Source organism: Micromys minutus, assembly GCF_963924665.1.
Source record: "Micromys minutus genome assembly, chromosome: 19".
NCBI classification, from domain to species: Eukaryota; Metazoa; Chordata; class Mammalia; order Rodentia; family Muridae; genus Micromys; species Micromys minutus.
In genome coordinates, this window is record NC_137954.1 from 41,543,617 (window position 1) to 41,560,537 (window position 16,921).

The 16,921-nt window shown below is 43.3% G+C and overlaps 1 protein-coding gene and 1 pseudogene across 3 annotated transcripts in view; one reads left to right on the plus strand and one right to left on the minus strand.

Annotated features, from left to right (window-relative positions):
* The window catches only part of FARP2 (FERM, ARH/RhoGEF and pleckstrin domain protein 2), a 96,117-nt gene that overhangs the window by 57,129 nt on the left and 22,067 nt on the right, over positions 1-16,921 (plus strand). For both annotated transcript variants that reach the window (XM_080933018.1, XM_080933019.1), the window contains exons 10-13: positions 1,563-1,726; positions 2,048-2,116; positions 2,895-2,952; positions 5,162-5,417. In XM_080933018.1, coding sequence (XP_080789144.1) covers positions 1,563-1,726; positions 2,048-2,116; positions 2,895-2,952; positions 5,162-5,417 — 547 coding nt within the window. The remainder of the gene's footprint in view (positions 1-1,562; positions 1,727-2,047; positions 2,117-2,894; positions 2,953-5,161; positions 5,418-16,921) is intronic.
* Positions 8,334-9,893, minus strand: LOC308433116 (luc7-like protein 3; annotated as a pseudogene). Its single transcript has one exon. The product of its transcript is annotated as a luc7-like protein 3 (transcript).

The window sequence follows — 16,921 nt, forward strand, 5'->3', positions numbered from 1 at the left end:
GAGCTATCAGGTGCTGCCCTGAGGGTTTCCCACTCAGCAGGCATGGGCTGGGCCTAGGAAGGTGCGTGCGTGTTGAGGGTAGTCTGAATTCTTGCTGCAGCAATGCTGAGTGGGCACCTCTGCTCACAGAGCTAAGGGCCGCCCCATTCTGCCCAGGTGCTTTTAATTTAAAATATGATTTCTGGGACTGGAGAGACAGCTTAGCAGGTAAGAGCAACTTACTACTGTCTGTAAGTTTCAGGAGGTCCAACCCTTCTTCTGACCGCCTCCACAGGCTTCTGCACATACAAGCATGCAGGCACACACACAGACATAAAAAAAAATTGACCTCTAAAGAGATCTAATCAGAGAATCCTTGATTATCAAGAAATAATGACTCCTTTTTAATCAGGAGGCAGGGAAGGAGAATTATGAAATTTGAAATTAGCCTAGTTTATATAGCAAGATCCAGTCTAAACAAAAGAAAACAACATCCTCCTTTTTACAGAGGTTTCAGTCAACAGCAGCTGATAGTTAATAAACACATTGAATGACATTGAATGATTAGAAATAAAAAAGTAGGGCTGGAGATACAGTTCAGCGATGAAGAGCACTGGCCATGCTCAGAACTGTGTTGACTCCAGTCCCAGGGGACCTGATGCCTTCACCAGACACACTTCAGGCAAAACACCAATGCATTTGAAATTAAAAAAAAAAAAATTCTTTCTTTGTTCAAAGGAAGTTAGGAGACAGTAGATCAGCTAAGATATGGCAAAGCCGGAGCTTGAGATGGTCCCTGGGTGGGCTTAAGAATACTCTGGTCCCAGAAGAGCCTCAGCCCTTGGACCAGCCAGAAGAGTCTAACTCACTAAGAAGCACATAGGGCTTTAGTAACCCATGCTCATGTGCACTGTGGGTGGTATGGGGTTTAGTAGAGATGTGAAAGCATGTATGCATGTGTCTCTGGGTCTGCTTGGTTGGTGGGTTGATTGGTTTTGTTGTTACTTTGCTTGGTTTTGGGTTTTGGGTTGTGCTGACTGTGTACAGCTGCCTGATTATCCTGCCTCAAACTCCCAAGTGCTGCAGTTATAGCCCCATGCTAACAGACCCCATTAAAGACAGGGGATTTGCTGTTTACTCTGATTCTCTATTCACTATGGATGGAAAGATGCAAATTAAGGGCTGCTTTTTTTCTCTGTGAGTAAAAGGTATTTCTTGGAAGATAGAAAAGACACGCTGCAGTTTACAAAAGCAACTATCGGAATGGCATGTATTCAACTAACATTTAAATCCCTATGTACCTAAAATTTTAAGACTAAGTAGAAGAATCTAGAAAGTGATTTGGTAATATATACCAGAAGATTCAAAATACATGTGGTCTTAGAGCTCAGAATTTTATTTCTAGAACAGCAGTGGCTTTCTCATGCTGTTTTGAGCCTGAAAACTGTAATTTGTAGTTATCTAAGACATGTGACACCATGCCTGGATCTACTTTTTGATTTTGAAAATTGCTGTTGTATGATCTGCTTCTAGAACTTACATTATTATTAGCCTTCTTCCTGAACCTTTGTATTTTGTTCCAGGGACCCTACCAGGACACACTAGAGTTCTTGTTGGGTAGCAGAGATGAGTGCAAGAACTTCTGGAAGATATGTGTGGAGTACCACACCTTTTTTAGACTCTCTGACCAGCCTAAGCCAAAGGCAAAACCTGTCTTCTTCAGCCGGGGCTCCTCCTTCAGATACAGGTAGGGTTAGCCTCAGCTTCAGGGACAGCTGACCATTGACTGAGTAAAGAAAAGAGGTAGAGATGGGAAGGGAGGTGATATAGGCTAGGCAGATAATTGTATTCAAGAGTAGTTCTTGTGAAGGATAATACATGGGGGGGGGGAATCAAATAACTATTTAAACTATGAGAAAATAGATTTAACAAAAACTACCCAGAAAATTGGCTGTACTTACTATAAAGTATAACTGAGTTATTTACATGGGCAGTCTTACTTCATTCTTAACTCTAAAAGATTAAGCTCTAAGTTACTGCTTTGTTTTAACTACACCTTTATTTGTAGTGGAAGAACTCAGAAACAACTAGTAGACTACGTCAAAGATGGTGGGATGAGGAGAATGCCATATGAAAGGTAAATGCTTTAGCATATAGAATGTGTACCTTTAAAGTCTCTATTTGATTTAAAATGTTATGTGTGTGGGGTTTTTGCCGGCATCCATGTCTGTGTGCCACGTGTGCACAGTATGACCATTGCCTGGTTTGTAATGTCTTCATGGAGATAATTGTGCTCACACACAGGTATCAATTTATAGTTTCTGAACGTGTAGTTTGTGTGTGTGGTTCCACATGGGTCTTAGCTTTTTCTCCTCTTGCTGTGACAAAATACCTGGCAGAAGCAGCTGAGGGGAGGAGGGGCTGATTAATTTACAGTTCCTGATTTCGGCATTGTGGGGAAGTCAAACCAGCAGGCACTGATGCCTGCACTCAGCTCATGCTCTAAAACTTAGGGCCCTCTCCCAGGGAGGGTCCATTCACAGTGGGAGGTTAACATAAGCAGCTTAATTCTCACAGACATACCCAGAAGCTAAATGATCCCTCACAGGCTGGTCCCCTAAGTGGTTCCAGGTCCTGTCACATTGACAGTCAACTCTAACCTTGATAGTGTAGTAAGCAACCTTAAAATTCATGTGGAAAAAATGTATCCCTCCTGGGTTTCTTTTTCATTTTAATACAGATTTCTTTTCTTCTGCCCATTTCTAGCTTTCCACCCTGCCTTGGTCATAGTCTTACATTAGCTTTCTTCATGGATGCAAACAGACTCGAGTTTCTAGGAGGAGGCATTGTGAGTGGGATGATGGCAGACAGGGTGATGAGGAGGCTAAGCCTCACACATATTCTCTGTTTTGCAGACGGCACAGTAAGACTCGGACATCTCTTCATGCTCTGACTGTAGATCTGCCTAAACAGGTTTGTCTTTTCTGGTTGAGATCATAAACAGTATTAATTACCAGGATTACTCTTTTAGAAAGTCGTCTGCTGTGTTGTAAGGAGGCTCACATGACTCAATGCACACTTCTGACTTCACAATGAAAACCTAGATGACAAGACAGCTGTGAGCTCTGCACCACGAATCATAGTGTGGTGCAGTCGCTAGGGAGCCAGCTGTGCAGGTGACTTGTAAATACACTGCAGCCTCCCCAGGCGGACCACCGTGCCGCTTCTAAAGGACTGCTAGAGAAGATGGAGCATGGACGCAGGGTTCATTGAGACTTGTGAGGTGTCAAGGAATGGCAGGAGAGCTAGACAGACTTAAAGCTGTTAAAAGTAAAGAGCAGGAAACAGCTTTACATCTGATGTGTTTGGCTGGATTATAACTGATATTAAAGCAAAGACGCACATAGATGTGCACAAGTTCCTAACAGGAGGACATTTGGCAGGGATGTCCCAGTGAGATATCAGCTGCTCCATGCCAGTGTGCTAAGTCATAAGTGACTAATTTGTGTTGCAGGTCTGCCTTTTACCACTTTAATTGTGCATATTAACCCCACACTTAAGCATGAGTCCCGCTTTCAGGAACCATTATGTAACTGTTTCTTTGTGCTTTCCTAGTTTTGTGCATATAGTTCATGCTGTACAGTTCGCTCATTCTTGTTGGTGGTCTCTTATTTATACTGAGCACAGTTTCCAAGAGCATCTTTTGGGACCTGTATCTTAGTGCTTGGGTGTTCCTACCTTTTAATTAAATTTTAGAGGATAAATGGTCTAAAAGTTACATTTAAGCTTTTTAGTTATCTAATTTATTTTAAAACCAGAGAAAATAAAGAAATTTAAAAAAGCAATATGCCAATCACGATGAGTGACACCTAGAATCTCAACACATGGGAGGCTGAGGAGTTCAAGGTTACCTGGGCTACATGGAAAACACTGTCTCACACAAAATAAAACTAAAACCAGGTCATATGATAGCCATTGGAAAATAGATTACTTTTAAATCATAACCAGCTATTATATTTCTACAAGGAGTTACTGGGCCCCCTGCAACATCACTTGCTTTTTTTCCCATGCTGTGATGTGATACACACACACACACACACACACACACACACACACAAACACTAAGGTGTATTGCTTATGGACATGTTGCCCTGAAAATACTCAATTCTATGTGGGCGTATTTTATTCTAGCCAACTAATTAATGAGTAACCATGGTATGATTACTCCCCGGCCCCCTAGTATTTTCTCCCCGGTCCCCTAGTATTTTCTCATGCAATTATAAACCTCTTCCCTTATCCTTGGGTTCACTCTAGCACTTTCAGAATGTCCCAGGGTTCTTACACCACTGATGTTGGCCAGGGGCATCCTAATCAGTGATTTCAGCCTTCCATTGCACTCAGGAGTGGACTGGTATGTGTACCCATTCCTTAGTGATGTTAAATATCTAATGCTCAAGATCAAGGACTATAAGCATGTGCCTCTCACTTGGTGTCGCACCATAGTGGAGGCGTAGCTGAGTAGAGAAATGAATGCCCACATATATCTGCTTGTAGACTTAAGATGACTAGGCCTACCACAAAAGCCTTGTCCAGATGCCATCTGATTCTCTATGATAGCTTCGCTTCTTTACCTGTCATACTGCAAGATCGGAGAAAGAATGTTAAGGTATTATAAGCAGAAAACAAGATCAGGTTGTTACCTTGGGTCAGGTTATGATATTGTACACTTCTAAGCCCAGCATGATTGCACACATTTATAATCCCAGAGTCTGAGACTAGCCAAGACTACAGTGAGAATGCCTCAAAACAAAAACCAAATCCTCACTTAGAAAGGGAAAATCTGGGCTGGAGAGATGGCTCAGTGGTTAAGAGCACCTGCTGCTCTTCCAGAGGTCCTGAGTTCAACTCCCAGCAACCACATGGTGGCTCACAACCATCTGTAATGGGATCTGATGACCTCTTCTGGTGTGTCTGAAGACAGCTACAGTGTACTTACATATAATAAATAAATAGATTTAAAAAAAAAAAGAAAGGGAAAATCTACTCAGGTGTCCCTTCTAGGAAAGTTGTAAGAAGATACAGATATTGGATGTATCTATAGTTCTCAATTGGCTTTACCAATTTGTAATAGTGTTGTATAATTTTTATGTTCCTTTTTCTTTTCTTAATTTTGACTCCCCAGAGCATCTCATTCACCGATGGCTTGAGAACTTCTGCCTCCCTGTCTTCAGCAAATGCCTCCTTTTATCCATCCCCTACTTCTTTGTCCTCTCCTGGTCTGCCCAATTTGAAGGACAGCAGCAGCTCCCTTGTGGATCCCCAGGCTCCCCACATCAAGAGCACAGCAGCAGAAAGAAGCAGCAGACCATCATCTTCTGAAGGCCCCAGCACACAGTCGGCTCATCTCTCTGGACCCCCTGTGCTCCAGCCTGGTCCAGGTGCTGGGGTTTGTGGTGTTGTGAACAGCCATGGTTCTGCCTGTCCCAGAGGACAGAGTCTCAATACTTTAGACATAAGCAAAGGGAGGACCAGTAGTGGGGATTACCAGGGTGGCCAGCAGTGCCTCAGAGGGGTTCCTGTTTTCACATTGACAAATGCACAGCTGCAGGTGTCTGAAGAGTTCATAGATGATGACCCAGCAGACATCTCCTTCTTTGCTGGAGGCTCTGAGGCGTTTTCTTTCCCTTACAGTTCTTTAGTTCTTCAGGAGTCCCTGTTACCTTCCCAGTCCACTGGATTCCCTGCCATGTGTGGTCCAGAGTCTGCCCAGTCCAGCCCAGATAGATACTCTACTGAAGCAGTGGACATGAGTGTAGAAGATGATTTTGAATTTGGGGAAGGAAGTGATTTCAATGGCAATGTACATCCCTCAGACACCTCAGAGCTTTTTGAGGTGAAGGCACAGGCTAGCCTGATGCAGAGCCTGTTGAGTCCTTCCGAAACTAGCTCACTTAGGAACAATCAGTCTGATAACAGCTCCCTCAATAACATGCCACTGCCTGGTGGGTTTTCTCTGCATACATCCAGCTCAGCCAATCAGTCTGAGGCCAGCTCCATGGTCAACTTCCCAGCCTACTCTGTCCGCTCTGAGTCCAGCTCAGCCTTCCAGTTCTCTGACATTATTGACCAGTTAGAGCAGCTCAGTTACCCACCCACAACTGCTGAAGACTCCAGCAGCACAGACTCAGACTCATGGGACTCTGACGCTGAGGCACCCCTGGACATGAGCCTCTTCTTCAGCAACCCTTCTGCACAGTCGAGTGGGGAGAGAGTCTCTTTTAGTTTCCAGCCCAATTTAAAGAGTTCCATTCCAGGAAAGCAGATAGATAAAAACCCATCCTGACCCCCCCCCCAATTCCTTTATAAAGAGATGCTTACCCCCATTGGTATAGAGATCAGAATCCTTTGCTTCAGACATAGAAAGTGAATAAGTTCATGCTCAGTAGTCAGGATTTTTCTAATTACTGGTAGATTATACTATTTTGAATGTCAAGGAATTAAAGCTCTCACATAGAGTGATGTTAAAACCTGCACATCCACTCTAAGATAGAAGAGCATTTCCAGCCATTTCCTATAATGACAGAGGAATTGGCTCTGCAGCATTGGCTTTTTTTGAGACCTGCTTTGAACTCAAGTAAAAACTGGTGCTACACATTTTGAACATTCTGCAGTTCTTCTTTCTGTCCATCTGCAGGTGGTGTTATTCTGATTCCTGTCCAATTGTAGGACACTGTGTTATGCCCCTTGATGCTGCTTAAAATGACTCAGGCTTCCCATGATCAGTTAGCCCATAGGTTTTGTTTAGTTTATTCAGCCAGCACAGTGTATGAAATCCCTGCAGATAGCATCCTAACCCCAAGAGGACAGTAGCCTCCTACATGTAGAGGTGGCCCTAGGACTTTGCTAATGCCTCTCCCTTGCTACTGGCTGTGCTGTGTTTGTTTAGAGCAGGCTTGCAGGAAGATTGGACAGAAGCCACCGTGTAAGTGTGAGCTGCTCTGCTTCCTTATATTCATCTTAATTACAGGTGCAGTAGGTAATATGATCTTAGCTAAGCAGAGCTGGATCCATAAGTGAGCTTTGAAGGCCATCATATAAGCTGGGCAGGAGAGGTTTTTTTTTTTTTTTTTTTTTCTTCTGACTTAGTTCTTTAAAATGAGGCTTTGAATCCTCTCTCTCTCTCTCTCTCTCTCTCTCTCTCTCTCTCTCTCTCTCTCTCTCTCTCTCTCTCTCTCTCTCTCTCAGAGTGATGCTTGGTTGCATCAGGTGGTCTAAGGTCCCAGGGCCACCTCCACATGCAGGCTAATATACAGTGTTAACTGTTACCTGTAGATGCTGTTGCATGTATGGCTCAGTGAGAGGGCCCAGTGAGTATATGCTAAGGTAGCCCTGATTTGGTACTATCTGGACATGTTCCAAGTACTCTGAATGTCAGGGCTGATGTTCATGGTACATACAGGATGAAGCTACTGACATGAGACCCAGCATCTCACAAGTGCTGGGGTGGGAGCCAGCTCTGGCCAGTTTGGCTATATTTGTCTGGTCCACAGGTTGGGTGACTGTGGGTCTTGTTTGGTTGGTTGGTTGGTTTGGTGGTAGTCCTTTCTGCTCTAGTCTAGCAGAGCAGTAGGCATTGAAAGTTTTATTTTGTTCTCTTCTCAAAATGTCCTGTGGAAATAACTTTTTTTTCCTGCTGTAAATCTAGGTCCCTGAACATGCTAGGCAAAAGCTTTGCCACTGAGGTACATCCCAGCCTCCTCTGGGATAGTAAGCGTTTGTTTGTGTTCATTTGTGAGGCTTCTGGCTCTGTGCTGGCATGGAGTAACTGGACTAGCCTCTGACACATTGTGGACACCTATGTCTTGGCTAGATTGGTTAGATTTTTTTTTTTTTTTGTAACAGAAAGTCAAATACTTTATTTTCACTTCTAAATCCAAAGGATGAGTGTAGCAGAAGTGTAAAAATGGAATCCCAGTCTGCTTCACATGAATAGTAACGTTTAATCCTGTTTTCAAAGTCCAAGACTGAAAACTTGCAAGTAAACACTGAGCAAGCCACATGTTTAGGTAATATTTCTTAAAAAGTCTTAAAGAAAAAATATGATACAGGACCTAAGTTTTCCAAGTGGCATATGTGCTGTTAACACATGTTCTGAAATATGGTAGGGTCACAACAGTCCTGAATTAATTTTTAATAATAATAAAAACAAATAACTGAGCTTTATACTTTTTCTACGCCACTATAGCTTTCTTTTGCCTCGTTTTAATGTTGATCTTCACTTTATTCCATTTTCAGTATGCTTCAAAACTCTTCAACAGTAGTTTAATCTGATCGGAGGTCTTATCAGGCCAGTTTTAATTGGACTGAGTGTCACCTTCAGATTTAATGTCTTCACTGGTCCCATTGACCTCATTCTTAGTGTCACTTGCCTTCGATTCAGGGTTTCTTTCTTCACTTTATTTTTCTTGACTACTGGACTTCACACTACTTTTTTATCATCAGATCCCTTCTTTTCTTTCTCCTTGGATTTTCTATCTTGTTCTCTGTCCCGACTTTTGCTCCTGTGTTTATATGACTTTCAGTCTCAGCTTTTTGACCGTCTTCGATCCCGACTGCAAGTTCTATGTTTTCTTTCTGATCTGTCATGGCGTCTGCTTCTCCTTCTGTGTCTATTCCGTGATCTTTTGTGGTCCCGAGACCTGCTGCATCTCTGGTTAGCAGTTCGGCTTGAGTGTCTACTCCGTGAATGACTTCTCTTTCTCCTTTCTCTGTCACGAGCTCTTTCTTTTTCTTTCTTTCTCTTCTCTTTGTCTTTTTCTTTCTCGTTCTTCCCTTTTTCCCTCCTGCTCTTTTTCTCTTTCCTCTCTTTCTTGCTTCTCTTTTTTGAGACGTTCATGCCAATCAGGTTCCTCTGTTCTTTTTCTTTTTATTCTTTTAATTCTTTCACAGTGGCTTTAATTTTGGCATAGCCCAGGTGTTGCTTCCCCATCAAATGGTCATCTACCCGGGAGTGGGCATCTCCTACTATCAAAAAGGCTCCGCATACTTCACAAACTTCCATCTGTTTTTCTTGGGCAGCAAAACTTTCTATAGTCGAGGTTGTAGATCTTAGCAATTCTCTCTCTTCCTTTAACTGTTCAACCAATTCCATCATCCCCTGGGCTACTTCTACCTTTCCTTCAGATCCTAACTCTTCAATCTGCTGTAGAAGCACATCAGTTTTGTCTGTCAGAACCTGAATTTTTTCTTCATCTTTGTCTGTTGGACCAGCAGCCACAAAAGACTGCTGATTTTGAGATAATGCAAAACGAGCATGACCCCACCTAATTCTATGCTCAACCTCGGCAAGTAAACTCTGTGTAAGTATTGCAAAAAATCTCTCTCATAGCCAACTTTCGTAAAACGAGAACTTTTCTCATACTGTTTTCTTAGATTTTCATTATGAATTTTTTCACATGGACCAAGATCAGAACGAGAATTTGTGAACAATTCCGCAGGACAAAAACCACAGAGATAATATTTACAGACGTTCTCGTGGTCCCACAGCACGTTGCTGTGTTTCTCATCCAGGGCGAAGTTTCGGTCCAGCCCGTTAACTCCTCCAACAATTGCGCAGCTGAAATCATGGTGCTTCCTCCGGGCGGTTGCCCACACCAGCCCTAGCACCCACCAATGAAAAGCACTAGCCTCTCAGCCGCCGAAGCAACCCCCTCAACCCACTCTCAAGCCAAAAAGCCTCTTTCAATGAGGAGCCGATAAGACAAAAATCAATTGGTTAGATTTTTAATTGGTTAGATTCTAGAAAAGAAGCTCTGGGTAAATTATCCTGGTTTTATTTCCTTTTTGGTTTTTGTGGCGTGGTCTTACTGTATAACCTAGGCTAGCCTGGAACTCATAAACCTTAAGCTAGGCTTGAACTCATGGCAGTCTACTGGTCTCAGCCCCCAATGCTGGACTATGCCCAATAGTATTTTAATTTGTGTAGCTTCCTTAGACTTGTAGACTATAGTCTCTTTCTTTTATTAGTCCAGACAATCAGTGTCACCCCCTTTCTTAGAGGCAGGATGCTACTGTCCATGTATATATAGCTAGAGCAAAACTGCTTAAGAGAGTTAGTTTTCTCCAGTGTATCATTCCCAAAGTAAACCTTGGATTCCTGTAATGGGGAAGACCTAATATCTGTCACCTTTAAAATGTTGTTCTTGAACCTTAGTATTCAAGGCCACCCTGCTCCGTCAGTGTCACTGCTGGGAAGCAACAAAGTTTCCTTCTTGATTTTGGGGTTGTTGGTTGGTTTGGTTTTTTGAGACTTTGTATCCCTGGCTCTCTAACCCAAAATGTCTTGATCTTTTGCCTTCCCTCTAGAATGGTGGGGTTACAGGCATGCATGCTATAACACATCCAGTTTCTGAGATGCTAGACATTGAACCCAGGGCTCATTTGTTCTAAACAAGTCCTCCCTAGTATCTGGGCAGCAGGTCAGGTGTGGTAGGGGTTGAGCCTTTTTACCAGGCTGGGGTTACATCATGGTAAAGTTAGTGCTGAGGGAAAGGGGTTGTTCCCATCAGACAGAAAAGGACCTCCTTTACCTCAGTTACCACATCCTCTCCTTGAAGATTCTAAATGGTTTCTGTTGTCAACCATCTTCTATAAAGCCTTCTATGAATAGGTTTTGTTTTGTATTTCTGCTAGTGGAACCTCACTTTCCTTAGACAATTCTTTCATGGCAGGCTGGTAGGTGGGGACGGGGGAGGATCTAAATACATAAAAGCAAGAAAAGAAGTCCAATAACCCTCTGTTCTGCCACTCAGTCCCTGCCCCATCAGCGTTGCTGGTACTCAGCCACACCCACTCTGTTTCTTCTTAGTTTGTGTGCAGCACTATCTCTTTGCAAGGCAGGCATGGGCCTGACATCAAGCTCTACCCCAGTCACCTTTTCACTGCTCATTGTGAGGCAAGCTCTAGCTAAGCTGCCCAGGCAGGTGTTGGGCTTGTGATTTTCCTGACTTCACCTCCAGAGTGCTGGGATTATATGTACTTACTAGCACACTTCCCTGTCTGATTGGGAGCTATGGTGGTACTTTAAAGAAGCCCCTGGTGTGCTTATTATACCTTTCCTCAGAATTCTGAAGGTGTCTCTGAGACACAAAGTACTCTGTTACATGAGCCTGCATATTCATTATCGTATAAAATGATATAGCTCCCTGCTATCTCTTAGTGCTGAGAACATACTTAAATTACCCATTACCTTTAACATGGTTGGGCATAGTAGCACACCTGCAATCCTAGCACTTTGGAAATGGTGAAGTAAGGATCTTGCATTTAAGACCAGTATAGGCTATATAGTGAGATTTGTCTCAAAACAAGCAGGCATGAGCCAGTTAGTGTTCATCTATTCAAGTCAGAATATAGGCGTGATCTTCTTCCTCTGTCTGCCTGTTAGATTTTAATTAGAATATTTCACACCCTATTTTAACATTGTCTTGTAGGGAAAGCCAGGGTAGTGATACTGCCTCAGGTCCCAAAGCCTAGACTGGCACTCAGGAGGCCAGCCAGGTATGTGGGGGTCTGTCCCTTACCCAGTTTCCATAGCCCCACACAATTGATCGCCAGTGGGAGAAGGGGCAAAAACAGCATCCTAGCATCCCAGATCACCATTGATAACACTGGTGATGGGCCACATTTACATAGTGTAGAGTATTCATAATCAGCTGTGCCTTCTGAGTCCCTGCTCACAGTGTCCCGACTTTCCCATTCCTGGTAGGTCATGGTGTGCAGGTGCTTGAGCCAAGAACCAAAGGGTGCTATGCCCTGTCACAAGTTACACCTCTCTTCACTGTTCTTGAGCTGCCCTGTTACTCTTGCTTTAGAAAACCGTTCAGTTGGCCCAAAGCCACTGAACCCAGAATAAACATTGAGCTTTTCTTTGTTTACCTCCTGTTGTTGGCCAATGTCTCCAGCCTGGGGTGTGGCCTTCATAACTAGTCACTGGGAAAGATGCTGAGACTGAAGAAAGTGAATTCATAGCTTCGAACAGTAGTACATCCTGGTCTGGAACAGCTCCTCAAAGTGATGAGCGGGCTGCCCAGTGTTGACAGCTCTGTCTGTTGGTCTCCTTGGTTACATCCAGAACCTTATTAAAGGGAATAGTTTTCCAGCCCCGATAGGTGTCCTTGTGGCTTTCAGCAGTAGGAGAAAGGGGACTTGTAAAATGGCGGGCTATTTTAGAACAGTAACAGTTCTCTTAACTCCCTGCCAGCCCTCCTTCCAGCCCAGCCCCTTCAAATGTTTCTTCTCCACTCCTCCCTCAGACCCCATCAGTCTGCGTACACAGTCCCCTCTCCCAGTTCCCCCAGCACTAGCTGCTCCAACCATACATAGAAACTGTTGTAGCCTATCTGCTCTGCTCAGCTTCTGCTGGCTCAGCTGTCTCCTAACAATGTCTTCTGCACCGACTGCCTTCTCTGCTCCCTCTGCTGCTCCCTTCCCTTCAGCCTTACCTGGCTGTTTATATCCTATCCTGTTCGCAGGAATCCAAGAGACAACCAACACTGAAGGTCTTAGGGTCAAGCAATTTTAACAGCTAAGAATTTTTAAAGGGCCAGTACTAGCAACTAAAAATCCTTAAAAGGGCCAGGACCACAAGATAAATCACACTACAGGACCCAGTGTGTCCATGCAGAAAAGGAGCAAGTGGTCGGGTCTGTTCACATAGCCAGTCTGTGGGCATTGGTAGGGATGAGACCCTGCAGCTGTCCCTGTCATCCAAGGCCGTCATCAGGTAGTGTGTGCCCTGACTGTATGTCCACCACTGACAGTGCACTCTGCTTTAGATACATCGTTATTAGTTGTCAAGTCAGTCTTTACATGTATGTTCCCAAAGTCTCGGTATTTCATGTAAGCCACTATGAATATTTGAAGAACAATGGTAGCAAGATTGTCTATACCAGAGATGTTCAATGTTCTGCACTGCATAATCTTTCGATCCATCAGGTGATGGTATGTGCCTTTTTATATGGCAGAGACATTGTCTGAGCTGGCATTAGGTTAGAATGCCCTGTTCTCATTAGCATTTGTATTTTATTTAGTGCACATGACCAAGGAATGGGCACTAGCACACCAGGAATGTGATGTGAAGACTTGTAGATGTGCTGGTTGTCATTGTCATTATTGACATGCTCAGTGACCCATCCTTTCTGGTGGCTCTAGTGCACAGGTGTATTTTCATTTTTTCATGAAGTCTCCACTGTTCTACCTGAATAATAATTATGTTGTATCACCCACACTGTGGTTATGATAACACAACAATGTGCACACACATGTTCTTAACTCTTACATGTTTATGTGCCAACTGATATTAATAAGTACTGTATCTCCTCCAGCCGTGGAACACAGAGGAGTCACTTACAGTCAGCGTTAGGACTCAGTAAGCAATGTCTGCTCTCAGGTCCATGGCTTGCGTCTGCAGTGCTCTCACTTGGGTCTTGTCTTAGGGCTACACATACAGAAGACATTGTCACCTTTTCCATGCAGTAGCTAATGCCACAGTGGCCCACTGGTGCACAGAGCTGTCGTGTGGATGAAAGCGTGTGTTCACTGTCCTAGGAAATGAAGAGAAGCGGAGCCGGGACTTCTTTATGCACTTGGACCTATGCTTTAGAGACATTTCTGTTGTCTGGTTTGTGGTACTCATAAAATGTGTTCTCCATTGAAATTACCATTTATAAATTTGCAGATATGTACTGACAATTTTTAATTGTTTATTCAATAAAATGAGGAAATATTTACTATGAATTTTAAAATGGGCTTTTTAGCTTTCTTTCCCTCTAAAAGAGTTTTGATTTATATAGGTTACAGATTATTTTATATATTAAATTAATCCTTGCAATAAGTGCATATTTGTATAACCCTTCACCAATGTTTCTTTCATTGGCTCCAGCGCAGCAAACAGGCACAGTGGTGCCTACATAGCTTAGCTCTCTGTAAGTACGGTAATACTGGTATTGAAGGCCAGTGGTCTGGGGAGGTAGCTTGCTTTTTCTCTTCTTGTTCTCTGGCTCATTCTGTCTTTTCCTGTGTCTAGCTTGTTCTCTGTCTACAGCCTATCCTATGACTGTTCCCAGTGAAACTGCCGTCTCTTGCTCTGAACTGCCCCTCAAATAGCTTCCCTTACCTCTCTCTTCTCAACTTGAGAGTTGGCACATCCTCTTCTGTCAAATCTTTATGACTCGTCACTTTGTCTGCCACTCAGTTAGACATCACTTTCAACATGGGTGCTTCCTTCTCCACACTAACTTTATTGTTAAAGATGTGTACTCAGGGCATGTCTGTGTTCCAGCCAGAGGGATTAAAGGTGTGTGTTGAAAGAGCCACACCGCTATTAGAAACAGATTTTTTCTAGTAAACAACACAACCTTGAGGTTTACAGTGTGATCAAACAGTGTGCATCAGGGGTTTTGTTTTTGTATTCCTTCATACCAGAAGAGGGCATCAGATCCCATTATAGATGGTTGTGAGCCACCTTGTGTTTGCTGGGAATTGAACTCAAGACCTCTAGAAGAGCAGCCAGTGCTCAACCTCTGAACCATCTCTCCAGACCTTGTTGTTTTTTGTTTGGTTGCTTGTTTTTTTTTTTTTTTTTTTTTTTTTTTTTTTGTTTTTTTGTTTTTATAGCCCTGGGGCTAGAATTTAGGATATCATCACACGTGTTAGAACAATGTGTTACAACTAAGCTATACCCCTACCCACCACCCCCATCAGTTTTATTAAAACAAAAATACCAAACTCCTCTCCTACCTGTCCATGCACAAAAGTAAACCACATGACCTGGCAAGAGTTCTACCTTGGCTCTCCATGTCTCCTACTCCTCTTCCTCTTTCTCCTCTTCCTCCTCTATCTTTCTCTCCCTCCATCCCTCCTCTCTAAAATTAAATACTTAAGTTGACCTTTTATGCAATGATAGTTAAGCCCCAACAAGCATGAAACTGCCTTAAGGTAGCTACAAGAGAGTCAGCATCAAGCTCGGCTCCCACTGCTGTCCCCTGGGTGCACTTACCACAAAATTTATCCATGTCACGTTGGGAACGCTGACTTTGTGCGAGGTGAGCGTGTGGTCACCCAATTCTTTGCTCATTCAGGTAATGAGCCTCATCTGAAGACACATCTGAAGTCTGCTCTTGTCCATGGCCAGTTTGTAACTGATGCCCTTATTCTCAGGTGGACACACCTTCAGCTCATTCACAGTTACTTTATTCTGTGGTAGCTTGAAGGAAGATCCAGAAACTTCAGTGGTTTTGCAGTTTCTCAGTTTCCCTTAAGGTTCCATCTCCTTGTATGGTTCTGGTGAGTCAAGTATTTCAGAGTAGTTCAGAGCCACACATACCATTGCAGTTACCGCACTGAAACACCAGGTTGATCTGGCAGTTGATGGCAGCTCCCAAGTCCTTGTAGTGGGTCTGGCAAACCTACATAGAGAGGAGAGCATGGTGTGCTTCCTGAGGAAGCTGGAGCAGGACTGATCTCCTGGGTGCCTGAGGGTGTGAGGAGGAGCCAAAAGCTCTGAGCAGTCAGCTCGGTGGCTGTATTCTGTCTGCACTGTTGAATCATTAAGCCACAGTGACTACCAGGGAAGAATATCTTTGTCTTATTTATTTCCTTATCAGGATAGGGAGGAGAGCTAGTTACTGCACCCACCAGACTCTGCATATAAAAGTGAGTCCTGAGTCACTAGTCTAGTCCGAAAGCCAGAAACAGTGTATGGAAACTCATCAAATGCACCTTTACCTGTTTCCATTATACAGTCAGTTTTGTGGCTGGTTCTCTTTCTGAAACTGACAATCTATGGTTCAAACCAGAGTTTCTTACCCTTGTGCCTCTTACTCTCAAATTAACCTTCAACTTGACCTTCGGTTTTGACCTGACATGTTCTTTTACTGTTAGACAAACATGTTTGAGACTGTTTTATTAAAGATTTTTTTAAAAAGAGAACTTAAAGGTATGAAATAAAAGTACATTTTCTTTTCCCTCTAAATGTGAAGTTCTTTTTCATCATCCTTCACCTCTAGTTAGATGAACAGTAACAGCTTCTTGAAGAAAAGCATGAAGGTAAGAAGTGTAATGCTGCGTTTTAGATAGCATATTTTGAGAAGTTTTAAGAATAAACCACCTACCAAAATGCTCACTGTTGAGAGTGTGAAGTGTTAAGAGGCAGGTGAAGGCAAGTTTGTAACTTGCAGTTGGAGAATGAATGCCGCTCCTTCCCGGCATCCCACATAGCTGGAGCTTCCTGCTCACACGGAGAGTTTCAGAGAACTGTGGCTGCTCGCCTGCTTCTCTGCCTCAAGGAACTCAGTTGGGAACAGAAGAATCCCTTGTCCACAGCTAAGAAACATTGATCCTTCATGCTACAGTAGGAGAGTTGAGCATTCTCTAAGGGGGCACATGCACCAAGAGCCAGAAACTAATGAGGTTTATGGGGCTCCTGTGGCTCTGAGCAGTATCGGTTCACTCTTGCTGCTTTTTGTTAGAGTTCCTTGGGTATTTCTGCAAATACTTAAGATTGATTCTTTAGTGAAATTTTGATTAAGGTGGCATATTCTATAGCACCTAAAAATTGGTGTGTGGTACTTTAAGAATTCTTAAGACTGCTTTTAGCCATGCATTCAAATATGCCCATTTCACCTGTAATTCCAATACTCAGGAAATGGAAGCAGAAAGATCAGGGAGTTCTGAGGACAGCCTGAGCTACACATGGAGCCTCCCTACAAAACAGTGTCTTAATAATGTTGAGGCGATTTTTAAAGGGAGAACTTCTAGGCCAGTTGCCTTTATGTCAGGAAACATTGAGTTGCAGAACCTGAAATGACACTGACTTCATGCTTTGTCACTTCTGAAAAGCACCCTAATTAGCCACCCCTCCACATCCATTCTCCCTCCCTCCCCC